The sequence below is a fragment of the Xenopus tropicalis genome, chromosome 4 (assembly GCF_000004195.4).
Source record: "Xenopus tropicalis strain Nigerian chromosome 4, UCB_Xtro_10.0, whole genome shotgun sequence".
Taxonomy (NCBI): domain Eukaryota; kingdom Metazoa; phylum Chordata; class Amphibia; order Anura; family Pipidae; genus Xenopus; species Xenopus tropicalis.
Window position 1 is genome coordinate 80,058,217 of NC_030680.2, and position 16,943 is coordinate 80,075,159.

A 16,943-nucleotide genomic window follows, 5' to 3' on the forward strand; every position below is an offset into this window, starting at 1 on the left:
AAGCATGCGATAAGCGTTATCACACTTTAGTAGATCAACCCTCCTATGTCTTCTGTTGTCCTAGGAAACCATAAATGAAAAGAAGAAGTTAATGAGAGTTAGCATTAAGAATCTATGTGAGCATTTAGGAATGTGCTAACTATAAAATACGATCCACGGTGGCCACTATAAAAGTGATGCCATTTGTTGGTGATTTTATTTTTAAAAAACATACATACACCAAACATACATTTCAAAAACATACATACCATCCCCATTTTTGGCCAGATATCAGTTGGGTAGGTTCATTGGAGGGGCCCGCACATGGGCTAATAAGCTGCCGGATGGTTCTGTCACCAGTTAATGGTAATGTCCACCTCAATGGCCAAAATCTGATTTGTACTGCAAATAGCATAATGCTGTTTGAAAATTAAATGAAGACATGTCTGAAAAGGTTCTCATTCATCCAGGTCATGGTATACTGTATCTGTAGTAATAATTTAAAACAATTGAACTTGCTGTGATTTTCTTGAAGGTGTTTCACTAGTCATCCAACTGGCTTTCTCAATTCAGAATGACATGTACAAGGATCTTTCTAGAGTAAATACCCTGGAATGTTGCTCCAATCAGCATAATCTGTTTATCATAACCAGCATGGGGTCAGGGATCTCATGAAGGTAAGGTGTTTATTGCATTATTACTACAGATAACTAAACATAGTTTTCCATCATTTCATTAGCAGCTGTAACATCCCTACAATATACCTTGTTTTTTTCTTCAATTGTCGGTGATTTAGATAAGTTAGTGCATGGCTACTGGCCTACGGTCAAACCCAAAAACACAGGAAGCACCTGGAGAAAAGCACCTCCTCTAAAAAAAACCAGTGGTGACAGAAAAACAGCAACAGCAATCAAAGCACATGCGCCATAAGCCTTAACTTTATTATTTTGTATTATTCCAACAAAAATATATAACAATGTTTCAAACAATCCTTTATACAAAACAAACTGGTTAATTAAAAATCACATTAAAGGCAATTTCTTGGAAGAATCTGAAGGGTTTGAAAGGATTTAGGATACTGCATACAATCACATTTATACAAGTAAACATGTATTTTCTGTTTAATGTACAGGAGGACCATTGTTATTTAAGAGAAAATATATAGTGGAAAAAATCACAGTACCATTAATAATAAGACAACTTGTTTTATACATTTTACTCATTCACATCAGCATAGGGATTAGAGAATTCCTACAAACTAGGCAACAACGAATGTAAATCAATAAGACAAACAGACTTAGGGACTACTTTTCCTATCACTGATGAATTACATACATACTAAAAAGGTCTCTCATAGCCTTGTAATGTAATTTTGATACAAAAGCCAAAATCAAATTTACAGCTGTACCTTCTGTATATATCCATTGTTATTCTCTGTAAAGTAGCAAGGTAGCAAGTGGTGATTATTTTTGTATTTCACTGAATTCAAGGTGTTACAATGTGAAATCACTACCTAAGCCTAAAAGAATAACAATAAACAAATTACAATATATTATTTTCAGATACACTTTTAAGAAGAAATCTTAAATATGATTTCAAATAGGAATGTATCAAACTGCATAGGAATGTAGGGCCTCAGAATGTCACTATTATAAAAAATTCTCATCTAATGTAATAAAGGCTATTTAAATGCCGATACTATGATTATGGTAATTATTTCTAGATATTACAAAATTACATTTTACAAGTATCCCTTGAAGACTCTCTCTAGATTGCAAGGTCTTCCAGTTGAGGCTTTCTTTACATTTTGCATAGGTTTGTTTCTTTATGCATCAGTTGGTAGGTTTCTCCATGTTAAAGGTTCGCACTGTGGCCTTTACATCATTTCTTGATCATATTTGTTTTATTTGCGTGTAATAAAGACAAAATACAAAACACTACACACAAAATTTAAGTTGGTATGCATTTACATAATAAATTAGACTTAGCTGGTCCTGTTGAATTGCTTATGGTTACTGTGGGTCCATTTCTATTTGGGTTAAAAGCACTTATTGATTTCTTATGTCATTGCTGTCCAATGGAGAACTGGAATATACCTACCAAAAAATGTCTGTTACACTTGTATATTTGTATATTTGCCACTGCCCTATATCCTTAGCGGCTGGTTTATTAAATTCCTATTATCCAATTTTGCCTATCCAAATGTAATACCATTATAAAATTAAGATAAAGTAATTACACAAGTGATTAAAAGTGTCACAGTGTTGTGCATTAAACGCGTCCTTGTTTAGCATCTCCTATTGCTCCCCAGACATCAAAGACAAATTCATCTGGAAATGAAAAATCCCCCAAAGTTTCATCAAGTGCCACAGCAAACTCATCAGGGTTCTTTTTATCTCTCCCAGCTTCCACCATTGTAGCAGCTAAAAAAAAATAAAATAAAGATTAGATCAAAACGTCCACATTGACGGATAAAATATATCACCATACATAAGATTTCCAATGTTAATTTTTCTTTATGGACCTGTTTAGATATATCCAACTTGTGGCCCTGAGTTCATCAAATTAAGTACTCCAATGGATTTTTACAGTATCTGTCAAACAAATGTGCAGTTATCATTCCTCATTTATATAGGTTGATGTTGGCAGAAATAAACTAGATAAATCTTAAAACTGTCCATTCATATTAAAAAAAAAAAAAGCAGATGACATGACAGACAACTGTAAACAGAGATAGTTGAAATCCTGTTCGGTCAGTAGTGCCATGGCATAAGATGTTTTGACTGCCACTATTATCCCTAATAAGACTTTCTGCCTAGAGCATTGTTGGGTGGAGAAAATATAGCTTAGAAATGCAAGCATTCCTGAGACACTTCCTCCTGATAGCTCCAATATCTGCCATAAGAAGTGTAATCCCCATTCAAATAAATAGGAAGCAGATTCCAATAGAGATGGACATTTTAGGCAAGGTTTTAGGCAAGGCATTTCAGAGAATTTGTCTCCTGTCATTAAACTCAGGTCAGCAAATGACCCTTGTGTCATTAATTTAAAAGAAGAAGGTGCTAAGCACATGTGCAGCCAATGAAATGCTCCTGTCTTGCATGTTAATCATAACACTTTAGCTAGGGAGCCCTGTACAAGTACATGGCACTTGCGAACCCATTAAACATGAAACTCTGCCTTACACTAGATTTTTCAACCAGCGCAACATGAAGAGCACAGTATGCATCTTTTAATTCTACAGACTGTAGTACTCTGTGTATTGGCCCATGAAGGATTATTAGGACTCCATCAATTGTATAGGTACCATGAGCCTTTAAGGCTGAAAGTTAAAATTTGTAAAATTAGAAATTACAAGGATTGTGTATATTAGACTTCCTTGAAAAACCGTTGCAAGACTTTGGGCATTAAAGTTTTGATAACTGCCCTGGTACTTGTCTATGAGAATTTAGACAGCTGTGCTTATTAAGCAACCACTCCAATTAGAGAAAAGTGGAACAATGTTTCCAAGCAATAGTTTAATGATAAGTTCAGTATGTAATTTGGGACTTCATTTGATTTAATGACAGGAGTACCTATAACATGCAGAATATAGAGATTTATTAATACAACCAAAATAAGATGAGTGCTTTACTGTTCTTCTTAGTAGGCTCAAGGTTTGGGTAATTTTTGGTGATTTTAAAAGTTACTTAAAGAAGAAAGAAAGGTAAAAACTAAGTAAGCTTTATGCTGCACAGTAACGCTGCACTGATTCACTGTCAAAAGATTTCTCTATGTCTGCAATTTATGTGCCAGAGACACGCAAATTTCAGCTTTCTCCTCTCTGCTGCTCCCCCCTCCCTCAAGAATGCTAAGAACTCACTCCCTTAGGAATGTGGATCTGAGCCAATCAGCAGGAAGCTGACTCATAGGGGCTGATTTACTAACCCACGAATCCGACCCGAATTGGAAAAGTTCCGACTTGAAAACGAACATTTTGCGACTTTTTCGTATGTTTTGCGATTTTTTCGGATTCTGTACGAATTTTTCGTTACCAATACGATTTTTGCGTAAAAACGCAAGTTTTTCGTATCCATTACGAAAGTTGCGTAAAAAGTTGCGCATTTTGCGTAGCGTTAAAACTTACGCGAAAAGTTGCGCATTTTTCGTAGCGTTAAGTTTTAACGCTACGAAAAATGCGCAACTTTTCGCGTAAGTTTTAACGCTACGCAAAATGCGCAACTTTTTACGCAACTTTCGTAATGGATAGGAAAACTCGCGTTTTTACGCAAAAATCGTATTGGATCCGAAAAATTCGTAAAGAATCCGAAAAAATCGCAAAACATACGAAAAAATCGCAAAGTACCGATCATTACGAAAAAAACGCAATCGGACTCCATTCGACCCGTTCGTGGGTAAGTAAATCAGCCCCATAGTCTAACTAATTGAGCATGTTAACTTGGTCTGGGTGTCTGTGCAGGAGTGTGGCATTATGGGAACTTTCTTTACACAGCTCAGCATTTTTTCTTCTTGTTTGGCTTCTGATCATCTGAACGGGTGAAATATGGGGAGACTTAAGGGTACTATTGAGAGAACTGAAGGTATGCCTGCAGCTTGAGATTAACTCTTTATTAGCCTTTCCTTCTCTTTTAATGTAGAAGTTTTAGAAATGAATTTAAAAAAAATATTAGACTCAAAATGGAAAATGAAATCCAAATCTTGTAACAGCAAACAAAATTGTGGCTGAATAATATTATCATAATACAAGGAAGGAGGTTTTGTTATTATACAAATGATCCCAGTCCCAGTGCTTATTTAAAGTCTGCATTTAAAAACACAACAATACAACAATTTTATGTTGGTTCATGGCACTGTCACCTGAATAAGCTGAAAATTTCTACAAAAACAATAATGCAAGCTGATCCAAATAATTTAAAGCAGAACTAAAACTTATAAAAGTAAGACACATTATGTTTAGGGTTTTTGTACCAGTCCTTAAGCAGGGAAGATGTGTTTCTCCGAAGATGCTCTAGTACCTCCCCATCTGCTTTTCTGCTGCTTCACTGCAAATGCTCTGTGCTGCTGTCAGTTACTGAGCTTAGGGACCAACTCACAATAAACTGTATATACAATATATACAACAGTCACAATGCAAGGCTAATTAGTAATTAATTTAAATTACCCTTACATAACAGCTAAATAATAAACCAGCACAAATACCATCTGAATTTATAACCCCTGTAGCATCAGCTCCAATGACAGGAAAATCTAATTTTCTGCTTGATGATTTGGACGACCCCTAAGCTTAACTTCTCAACAGCTGCCCAAAGCACACTGAGGATATGAATGTCGCTAACACCCCAAATAAAATCTAAAATGGTGAGCTCCTGTGTCAACACTAAAAGCCTGGATCATTACTGCTACTGGGCTGCTGAAACTTTAGGTTGGGACAATAAGTTCAGTATATAAAAAAGCCATTTCTAGCCACATTCTTTTTTTGGGTTTAGTTCACTTTTAATATTATTTTTATTAAAGGGGGACAATTAGCAAGATTTGATCTTCAAGTGGGGCTCAAACTAAAAAAAAAAAATTCTAAAAACACTGCTCCACTTTAAGAGTTTTAGCTTCGTGGTATTCCCATTTGTTAAGCTGTCAATATTTTTGGAATAGAAAAGTAGCCTCCTACAGGAGTATTGCATTGGGTACATCTTTGCCATGCCTGCTCTGCCCCTACCACACCACCAACATAAGCCAAACCCAAATTTGTGAATCTGGATGCCAGTGTGATTATTACTCCACAGAAAGTATTTCTGCTACAGACAGTCACCTTTACAAAACTCTACTACACTGTACATGGTAACTTTAGGCTTGTGTAAGGGTGCTCACGCATTAAAGGAGAATGAAACCTTTTTAAAGCCCTATGTGCCTCTATAAGCCTGTGGCATAGTGATTGCTGTGATCTCTGATTAGGAGAATGCACCGCTGAAGTCAGGTCCAGGCTTCAACTGCACAAGCTCCTGGCACAAGTTGTCTTTGATGTGATGACTGTCACTGGCTGCTCTGATTTTTCTAAACAGGTTTGGCCAACAGGGCAGTATTTGAAAGCAAAAGGGGAAAGGGGAAAGGGGAAAGGGAAAAGGAAAAAGTCTCTCCTTATACTCTCTTGCCAATTCTATTCGCAATTCCTCCACTGGGTCACACGCAAGATCTCACCTCGTGGGGTGTCAATGATTCTGAGAAAGGTGAAAAAGCATCCTAGAACTACACGGGAGGAGTTAGTTAATGACCTCAAATTAGCAGGGACCACAGTCACCAAGAAAACCATTGGAAACACATTACACCGCAATGGATTAAAATCCTGCAGGGCTCGCAAGGTCCCCCTGCTCAAGAAGGCACATGTGCAGGCCCGTCTGAAGTTTGCCAATGAACACCTGAATGATTCTGTGAGTGACTGGGAGAAGGTGCTGTGGTCTAATGAGACCAAAATAGAGCTCTTTGGCATTAACTCAACTCGCTGTGTTTGGAGGAAGAAAAATGCTGCCTATGACCCCCAAAACACCGTCCCCACCGTCAAGCATGGGGGTGGAAACATTTTGCTTTGGGGGTGTTTTTCTGCTAAGGGCACAGGACAACTTATTCGCATTAATGGGAAAATGGACGGAGCCATGTATCGTGAAATCCTGAACGCCAACCTCCTCCCCTCTGCCAGGAAACTGAAAATGGGTCGTGGGTTTTGTTCTCCAGACAAATAGTTCTTGCGCTGACATTGCTTCCAAATTTTATTATTTTTTAATACATTTTTCTATATGAACGCCATAAGACAGCTTACTGTTAAATGCTGCATTCAATACACTATATTCTAGTTATGTAAATTTTACTGACATCAATGGAAGCAAATCTTTGTTGCCTGCACAGGGTTGTTACTGCACTAATGCCCTGCAGTTATAATTGTTACAGTTATGTCTTTCATCTTCTGTATGCATATAATTAAGGTTGGACTAATCTGAAATTGCAGTTCTTCTAGCATTAGGTACAAATCAATTTATTGAGAACAGTTTGTTCATTGAAGTGCCAAACCATTAAAACACACATTTAAATGCTTGTTTAGTTTAGGGTGAGACTGCTTTATAAAGCCAGGCATGTTGCATTTTCATTCAGAAATATGAAAAACCCTAAATTTATGGCAATGTATACACTTCACCTTTCAGGGCAAGCTGATATTTGCATACAGTAGCATACCTTGGAAGTATCGAGCCACCCCCAAAAAAATAATCAGAGGGGCCTGGTGCGAACAGTCCCTCCTCTCCCACCTTCCTACCAGTCAGCTCACTACCTTCTTGCACCACTTCACTACCTTTGGCAACATTCAAGGAATGGGGATGGTGGGGGACTCCCTGAGATTCTATATTTATATAGATCAAAACCCATAGTCGTGCACTACATATTTTTTCTCTGTCCCAGCAGCTTTGTGGACCATCATTTTCCAACTTCCTAGAGCCATTCACCTCCTAGAAGCCGCTGACGCACCCACATTGGAAGCACGAACTGAGCAGGATCACTCTGGAGCAGCCTGACTGGCCAGGTGAGAAGTTGCTGGAAGGCCTTCGGCAGCTCCCACTTTCAGGCCTAGGAGAGATACCTACAAAGGGACACTGCTTGTTTTCTAAGCCCCTGCCTTCAAGCTAAGCAGACAAACTGTGTCTGTTGCAACCCTATTTATGGTACAAAATCAATTTCAGTTCAATATAAACATGTAGCCTACAACCTTTGTAGAGGTAAATGTATGACTTGCATTTTTTGTGCATTCCTGGATTTGTGAATTCCTAGATTGGAGGCAAGTTTTGGTTGTATAAAAACCAGTTGTACTGCCAAACAGAGCCTCATTAAGGCTGCCAGTCCACAAAGGAGCTACCAAATAGCCAATCACAGCCCTTATTTGGCACCCTTATGAACATTTTTCATGCTTCTGTTGCTCCCCACCTCTTTTTACATTTGAGCGTGGCTCATGGGTAAAAAAGGTTGGGGATCCCTGCATTACAGCATCTTTTCTATTATATACCAGCACTAATACCTCTGTTTTCAGATAAGATGCGGCTACGCAATTGGAGCAATATACCCATAACAACAGTCAGGAGCCTGCTGTCTCCTCTCCCTCCATAGCATGCATATCTCCCTGACAAGGAACTGACCTCAGACTCTCCTACGGTTCTAACCCCTGCATATCTCATGTCAGCCATGCTGCAATGCCAAACTACCTTAACGTCAACATTCACCTCTAAAATGAAGGAACTAAAAGTTGACCTTGTTGCTCCTTACATTTGGAATGCCCTCCCTGGTTTCCTCCAGAGAAAATCCTCCCTCTTTAGAACTTTTCAGAAGTGAACTCTTGGAGCACTCGCACAGCACCTGATCTGGGAACTGGCACTTATATTGCAGTGTCACCCACTGTAACCAACAGCACTAAATATCCTCCTATTTGTGTTTGTAAGTTACCCTCCCATTTAGCTTGTAAGTTCTATGGGGCAGGCACCCCCTTCCTCTTGTCTCTTTGATTCTTAACTTATTGAACTACTACTTTCTACTAACTACTTTCTATTTATCTTTTATTGTAATGTTTGTTGGTCAATGTATTGTTCTACTGTACAGTACAGTACAGTATACATTAGTATCTCTTTCTAAATAAAGATATACATACATATGTGCATACGTACATATAATGGCACACCGGACTGAGCCTAGGTTCTCCCTCTCTCTGAATTTTCTCTGCAGGTTGAAAGAAGCTGATGTACTGCCATCCACTCTTCAGTGTCTCTGCAGAGACAGTCGGACTCTGTGCAGATGGTCTTCACACAGGTTGTGCTTGTCAGTGCACAGACGAGCGGATGGGAGCACATAGGCTTTCTCCTCCACCAAAATAAAGGTAGCAGAAAGAAAGATTGTATTTGGAATGCATAATCAATACAACATGCACCTGCTACTTTATTTTAGTACAGAAAAATAATGTAGATCTTCAGTTTAAAAACTTGTGTTTCTTAGGTATTTAAACCGTTTGCTGCAACATACCTAAATTAACTTAAAGCATACAATTACTGTCACATAATTAGTTGAATTACTACTGTCTGTGCACAATAATTAGTTTGTGCAATTTGTGGATGCAGATAAAGAAGGCACATATAAAATATAAAAAATGATTTTTGACTACAATTAAGATGCGCATCTAACGTAATGCTTAGCTCAAGCCAAACCTTTCCAGTGAGCAACGACTATAGATCAGCAAAAGATGGTATCATGAGGTATATAATGATTTTACCAGAACTGCAGAGTTGGAAGGCTTTAAAGAGTTTAAAAAGACCTACACCTCGCCAAGCTGGGTACACAACAAATTGGAGCAACACCGGACCTAAATATGCCCCTATGTTGTGTGAGTGACATCACGCACAGCTTACGTGTGACGTCACATACATCTAGGCAGTGCGCGTGCAATGTTGTGGAAGTGACGTTACTCTGCCATCAGAAATCCACAGCGGAGACTGAGGGCAATTTTTTATTTCATAAATACGCCACTGCATTTAGCATAAGTAAGAACCCCCTATTCTTGTAGGCAATAATGAACACTATTAGGCGTATTTATTAACATTGGAGACAAACTTCACTGGTGTTGTTGCCCAGCTCCAGCAACTGGATTTGAACAGTCACCTACAAGTTAGAAAACAAAAGCAAAGATCTGATTGGATCCCCAGTGCAAGAAAAGACAGACTTAGTTCCCTATCAGATCCACCTAGTTGCTGATTGGTTCCTATCCTATCAATAAATCAGCCTTCTATCTTAAAAATAGTATAATGCACTGGCACAATATGTCCCCTTTAAGTAATATGCAGGTCACAGATAATAAAATGTGGTATTTATAACTTCTAAATATCTGCATACACAAACCCATCTAACTTTGTATAACTAGGGCCATACAGCAAACAATAATTGTGACTTTCAGGGGATGAAGACACATTTTTAAAATTTCTCCTACTGAAAAAGGTACTGCCAACAGCTTCAAGAAAAGGTTAGCAACTGAGAAAATACATGCTGACTGCTATTTATACATATACACGGTAGTACAGGTATGGGATCTGTTATCCAGAAACCTGGTATCCTGAATGTTCCAAAAAGTTTTAAAAATGACTTCTATTTCTCTTTAATAATAAAACAGTATGATATAATTAATCCTCATTGGAGGCAAAACAATCCCGTTGGGTTTAATTAATGCTTAATTTATTTCTTAGTAGACTTAAGGTAAGAAGATCTAAATTACAAAAAAAAAATCCCTTATCCAGAAAATCCCAGGTTTAGTTATTCTAGATAAATAAATCTCAGATGGCTTGATTGCACTAGAGACAGGGTTAATTTTGGTCCTTCTGCTCCAAACTGGTAGCTGACATTTCTCTTTAACTTTCCAAAACTAAGCATATTTAAAGGAGAAAGAAAGGTTTATCAGAAAGGTCTATGTAAATACAGCCATAAGCACTCACAAAAACGCTGCACTGACTTCTCTGTCAAAAGATTTGTTGTGTCTGTTTTCCTCTACCAGAGACATGCAGCTCTCTCCTCTCTCCTGCTCCTCCCTCCCTCAAGAATGCTAAGAACTCACATCCCCCCTTAGGAATGTGGATCTGAGCCAATCAGCAGGAAGCTTCCTCATAGTCTTACAAACTGAGTATGTACAACTTTCTTTACACAGCTCAGCGTTTTTTCTTCCTGTTTGGCTTCTGATCTTCTGAACAGGAGAAATATGGGCAGACTTAAAGGAGAAGGAAAGGCAAAGTCACTTGGGGGTGCCAAAGTCACCCCCAAGTGACTTAAATCGCCTACCTTTTACCCCGGGCTGGTGTCCCTGTGCGGAGAGAACAGCACCAGCCCGGGGTAGCTGCAGCGCTTCCTCCTTCCTGTTCGCTCGTGCGCGCATGCGCAGTAGAGTGAGAAGCCAATCTTTAACAGAGAAGTCAGCTTTTCACTCTACTGCGCATGCGCCTGTCGCGGGGTCCCGGCAAAACGAAGCGCTCGCTCACAATTACCACTGGTGCTGTTTTCTCCTAACAGGGTACAAGGTAAGCAATTAAAGTCACTTGGGGGTGCCTAACATTTTGGCACCCCCAAATGACTTAGCCTTTCCTTGTCCTTTAAGGGCACTATTGAGACAACTGAAGGTATGCCTGCAGCTTGAGATTAGGCTTATTAGCCTTTCTTTCTCCTTTCAGTAACAGTTTGAAGTGTTAAAATGAAAATAGCTAGAAATGCCATATTTTATATACTGAACTTACCACACCAGCCTAAAGGCTCAGCATCTCTATAGTAGCAATAACCCACGCATTCAAAATTGTCACACCTCATCTTGGATTTTGTTAGACATGTCAGTGACTGTTGAGAAGCTAAGCTTAGGGGTCATTATCAGGGAGAAAATGAGGTTTGCCTGTCATATACCTTACAGCAGTGCTGTCCAACTTCTGCGGTGCCGAGAGCCGGAATTTCTCTAGCATACATGGTGGAGGGCCGCTAATGTAAGCCAGTCTTGGCCACTCCCCTTTTTTACCCACACCCACTTCAAACCACACCCATTTTATCACAATGGTGGTAGTGCAGCAAAAACCCAAATGCTTGGTCCTCACTGCGGGGATATCAACAGTTATTCATATGTGAAAGAATTATATTATGTCATATTAAGACACACCCTTAAATCCATATGCCGCCTCCTCCTCCCCTGTGGATAGCACAGCAACCCCCAGCAACATAATTACACACCTTAGGGAACATTTAGGGAACTACTAACAAACTCCCAGAACAAACCCCTGCCAGGTTCACCTTTCACAGGCAGCATAGGGCAGGCAGAGTATGGCACACACAGGCAGCACTCTGCCTCCCTTATGCTACCTGTGTGTGTGTCATAATCTGCCTGCCCTATGCTGCCTGTGTGTGCCATACTCGGCCTGCCCTATGCTGCCTGTGTGTGCCATACTCTGCCTGCCCTTAGCTGCCTGTGTGTGCCATACTCTGCCTACCCTACCTGTGTGTGCTCTGCCTGCCCTTAGCTGCCTATGTGTGCTATACTCTGCCTGCCCTATGCTGCCTGTGTGTGCCATACTCTGCCTGCCCTATGCTGCCTGTGTGTGCCATACTCTGCCTGCCCTACCTGTGTGTACCATACTCTGCATGCCCTACCTGTGTGTGCCATACTCTGCCTGCCCCATGCTGCCTGTGTGTGCCATACTCTGCCTGCCCTTAGCTGTCTGTGTGTGCCATACCCTCCCTGCCCTATGCTGCCATACTATGCCTGCCCTATGCCAAGCCTCCCCAAACCTGCTTAGCACATTGGAAAAAAAAACTCACTCTATACTTGACTTTCTCTGCGCTGCTACTTTAACATCTGAGTAGGTCTGTGCATTCCTGCAAGCTCCGGTTCTCTTGTAATCAGCTGCACTCTGATTGGATCTTTTTTCTTATGGCTACTCCAATCAGAGTGCAGCTTTCTTGACAGACGGCGAAATTGACCAATCAAGCCACAGGTGTAGGCAGGACTGGAGAGAGGAAGACACTACAGAAAGGAAGACTGAAATGAAGGTTCTGCAGGCTGTAGAACCTCACTGGCTCTGTACATTTGCTGCAGATTTCATCCCACTCTCACAGGTACTATACAATATATGTTCTAAAGGCTGAATCACTAGCTGAAATTGAATCATTTTTTGTAATCTGGCTTCTGTAATATCCTATTGACCCTTTCTCTAGTCCTAAATTAACTCTTTCTCTTTACCCCTCAAAAAGCTACTTGTTCTTTTATATTTCTTTCTTACTTGTTTTTGCACTTTTTTTTATTTTTATTTTTTGTTAGTTAGTTACAGTGGCACCCTTATAACTGCATTGGCTGGAAACACACTATAACATTGTTACTGCAACATATCTGAATAAAAAAAGCACTCCCACCGGCACTTTTGCACAGTATTGCTGGAAGTCAGTGAGAATCACGAGAGGTAGTTGGGAGGTTCATTTTTACGCCAGCAGCGAATCAACTAAGTCTCACATTAGCTTTAAGTCAGTCTATGTATGGGCCCATCTTTAGCCTCTCCAAAATTGCAGCACCTTATATGCCGGTGGGATGGTATTTCTGGGAGTTTTGTAGCGGGCGACTAGTCTCCCTGTGTGCCACAGCCCTTAGAGCTAACATGTAGTAATTATCTGTATTAATTACTAATCAAACTTATATTGTAACATTTATATGTATATACAGTATAATGTGTGCCGGTCCCTAAGCTCAGTAAGTGACAGCAGCAAAGAACATGTGCAGTGAATCAGCAGATGGGGGCGTGTTAGCAGCACAACTTTTCTGCCCTAATTCTTTAGTTAATAAGGCAGGAACAGCAAGCCTGTCAGGAGTGCATGAGTGTCTGAGCAGGTCAGTGTCTAACATGGTCAATATAACACTGGGCTGACATTGTCACTGTTGCTTTACAAAGCCACAATTTAATTTTTACTTATACCTTTGGTCATATAAGGGCATATTATGAATATCAGAGTAATGGTTAAAATATTAACAGAACGAAGTGAATAAATCACTTGTGATTTAATACGGTTTGCAATCAAAAGTATAAACGTGGCAAACATGTGGGAAAATCACTTACCCAGTTCAACATCCCTTATTCCCATGTAACTCTCAAGAAGGTCATCAACTTTTTTAATTGCTTTTTCTTCAAATGCAGAAGGCTAGAAAGTTAAAAGTAAATGCATTGGTATTATTGTAATCCTTTAAAAAAAATCAAAATATAATTTTAAAGGCAGATTCAAGATAATAAGATTAATAACAAACTATATTTTGCAGATGTATGGGACACTTAAGTCCCTACTTCAGCCTGATGGCTGCCAATACAAGATGTAATGTACAAGGTATGCCATCTTCTTTTACAAGCATGCCATGTAAGCCTTCCAAATACAGTTTGCCCTTAAACATATTTTTTGGTTGTTTTGGATAACTATTTGTTCTGTAGCTATGTAACCATCCTTCTCGTGTAAGACAGAAATGTACCACGTATAAAGTAGGGGGCTTATCTTTTATGTTTCCTAAATATACGGTAAAACTTAAATAAGGAGGAATTCCTATCTTGTCTATTTATTTGCAGTTGCATAGATAAACAGTTTAGGAATACCTTCACTTACCAGGCAGTGAGGAAAGGACCCATACATTTGCACTTAGGTGCTCAGATACATGCACAGCATAAATAAATACAATTTATTAAACTACTTCATTTGTCTGCAATATGAAATATGCTAGATGGACAGGATTGCTACAATAATTATGAAAACATTTCTTTTTATTATGAATATGAGCAAAATTCTGTGTTTCAAGTTTCAGGTGAAAAAATAAACAATTTTCTTTTTCTGCACCTTGTGCAGTTGTGCTCTGCCATCTTAAATAACTTTAAAATGGTCTCTCAATACTAGTTTTTCAAGGTAGCCGGTTACACTAGTAATGCACAAACAAAACCTCCTTGTGCATTTGGTCCCCGTAGTCACTTTTCTATTAATTAAAATAATTTTAATAAAAACTATACCCCAAAAAAATACCAAGGATATGGTTAATTGGATTTTCACTTACTAATTCTTCTACAGTGGCTGGTCCTTTTGATCGTAACCTTAGTGTTTCTCTTCCTGTTGAAATCTTTCCTTCTGTCTTCCCACCTCTTGCTCTTGGTTCGATCATTTCTACAAGTATAATAGCAGTGATTTCAGTTAATATATTATTATTAACATTTATTTATAAAGCGCCAACATATACCGCAGCGCTGTACAATAAGTGGGTTTCATACATTGGATATACAGAGTAACACATAAAGCAATCAATAACCGATACAAGAGGTGTAGAGAGCCCTGCCCAAAAGAGATTACAATCTACAAATATATCATATGAAATTAAAATATACTGTCACTGCAGAAGGGGTATATGAAATCATAGTACTACATTTTTTACTTTCAAACTTTTTAAAGGAACAGTTCAATGTAAAAATAAAATAAAAATGTTTTCAATATAATTAGTTAACCAAAAATGTAATCTAAATAGGCTGGAAAGAGTGAATGTCTAACACAGTAACCAGAACACTACTGCCTCCTTTCAGCTCTCTTACCTCTTAGTTAGTCAGCGACTTGAGGGAGGGCGATGTGGGACATAACTGTTCACTTAGTTTGCTTATGATTCTTAGCACACAGGTCAGATTCAAAAGCAAACAGATATGCCCTATGGCCCCTCCTCAAGTCCCTGATTGGTTACTGACTTTTAACTGGTTAGAGAGCTGCAAAGAAAGAAGTTGCGTTCTGGCTAGTATGTTAGACACCTGCTCACTCCAGCCTATATAGATTAAATTTTTGGCTAATTAACTATATTGAAAACATTTTTTTGATTTTACACAGCTTCTCCATTTTCCTACATTACATTAACATTTATTTATAAAGCACCAACATATTCCGCAGGGCTGTACAATAAGTGGGTTACATACATTGGACATACAGAGTAACATATAAAGCAATCAGTAACCGATACAAGAGGTGAAGAGGGCCCTGCCCAAAAGAGCTTACAATTTTCCTACTTTCATTTTTACTGAACAAGTTATAAACAACAAATGGAGAGGGTCACCCAGGCCAGCTATGCCACCTCATATGACCCTTAACTTTATGAGATTGTCACAACAAATAAAAAGAAACATTATTTGAATACAACTGAAGATAATCTCTTTCCAGTGTGCCTTTATTATTATTTTTTATTTAAGTCTTCATTCTATTGTATGCTTTTATCTGTTGCAGATCCTCTGCTTTTAAAAGAACATTATATTATATGCACTGATGATGAGCCAGAAAGCCCTACAATACAAAAGTAACAAACAGGTTCCAGCTGCCACTTTGGCCTCGGCTATAACACTACATGCTGGCTACACTCATTTCTGGCACACACTTTCAATAGCTATACTCATTCCTAGTGGTGTCTAAAGGATATTATTTTGTTTTAATGCAAAGGAGGTAGGAGTTAGGTTGCAGGACAGTTGAATATATTTTGCCTTTATAGAAAATGTTAGTTTGTTGCCTTCCAGGCAAGTCCGTGTTCCCTGCTCTCCTCCTGGATTAGTGTAGTCATACATGTCCTATGCTCAAATATGTATTTCTGGAATTAAATTTTTCCACGAGAAACATATTAATGGGTTGCTATGGGTTTATCGTACTTTTTCAGTGCTCTGTATGTTAGCAGATATACCCAATTCGCTTTACTGATTCATCACTCTTACTTTTTCTAGGAAAAGAGGCATTTAAACAAAGTGCATTGAATTCTTCTGACTACAAAGGGATGCACCAAGTGTTCTACAGCTTGTAATTATAGAACAAAAATCACACCTGAGAAAAATACAGAATGCTCCAAATACTATCAGGCTCTGTATGCTGCCTATTAAGTGTGAATATGTCATGTTCAGTGTATGTTATGTACATAATCATCCAATTGTCAGTCCAGATGTACCTGATCAGACACCACTGATCAACAGAATGAAAGATGTTCCATGTAACACTTAACTGCCACAAGGAAAAAAATTCATGAAATCTGAGAAAACATTGGCCTACTAGTATATAATTCACAACTGTTAGTATTGCTCGAGGAAGCAGAATCAACACACATCTAATTATTTTCAAGCATTAGCAAAGAACCCTTAATATTTATTTTTCAAATAAAGCTTACATTTGTCATTGTGGTATCTGTCAAATTTGTTGGTGGAAAGGTGATGTGTTAGTACAATGGTGTTACAGAAAAAAAATCAAATAATTACAGAATATGCCTCCATCCCTGTAACATTTCCTGATTTAACAGAGAACATGTTAGGGGGTATTCATGACCTTCAAGGCGAAAAATCAAAAGCACTATGGGGCGCAAGAGTATGCCAATTAGTGCTTGTTCCAGAAGCACTTGTGATTCCCTG

The 16,943-nt window shown here is 38.7% G+C and overlaps 1 protein-coding gene across 1 annotated transcript in view; it reads right to left on the minus strand.

Annotated features, from left to right (window-relative positions):
* Positions 1 to 899: 899 nt before the first annotated feature.
* Positions 900 to 16,943, minus strand: part of gipc2 (GIPC PDZ domain containing family member 2) — a 59,226-nt gene continuing 43,182 nt past the window's right edge. Inside the window, 3 exon segments of the mRNA NM_001126797.1 lie at positions 900 to 2,402; positions 13,617 to 13,698; positions 14,588 to 14,694. Coding sequence (NP_001120269.1) covers positions 2,251 to 2,402; positions 13,617 to 13,698; positions 14,588 to 14,694 — 341 coding nt within the window. The 3' untranslated portion in view covers positions 900 to 2,250.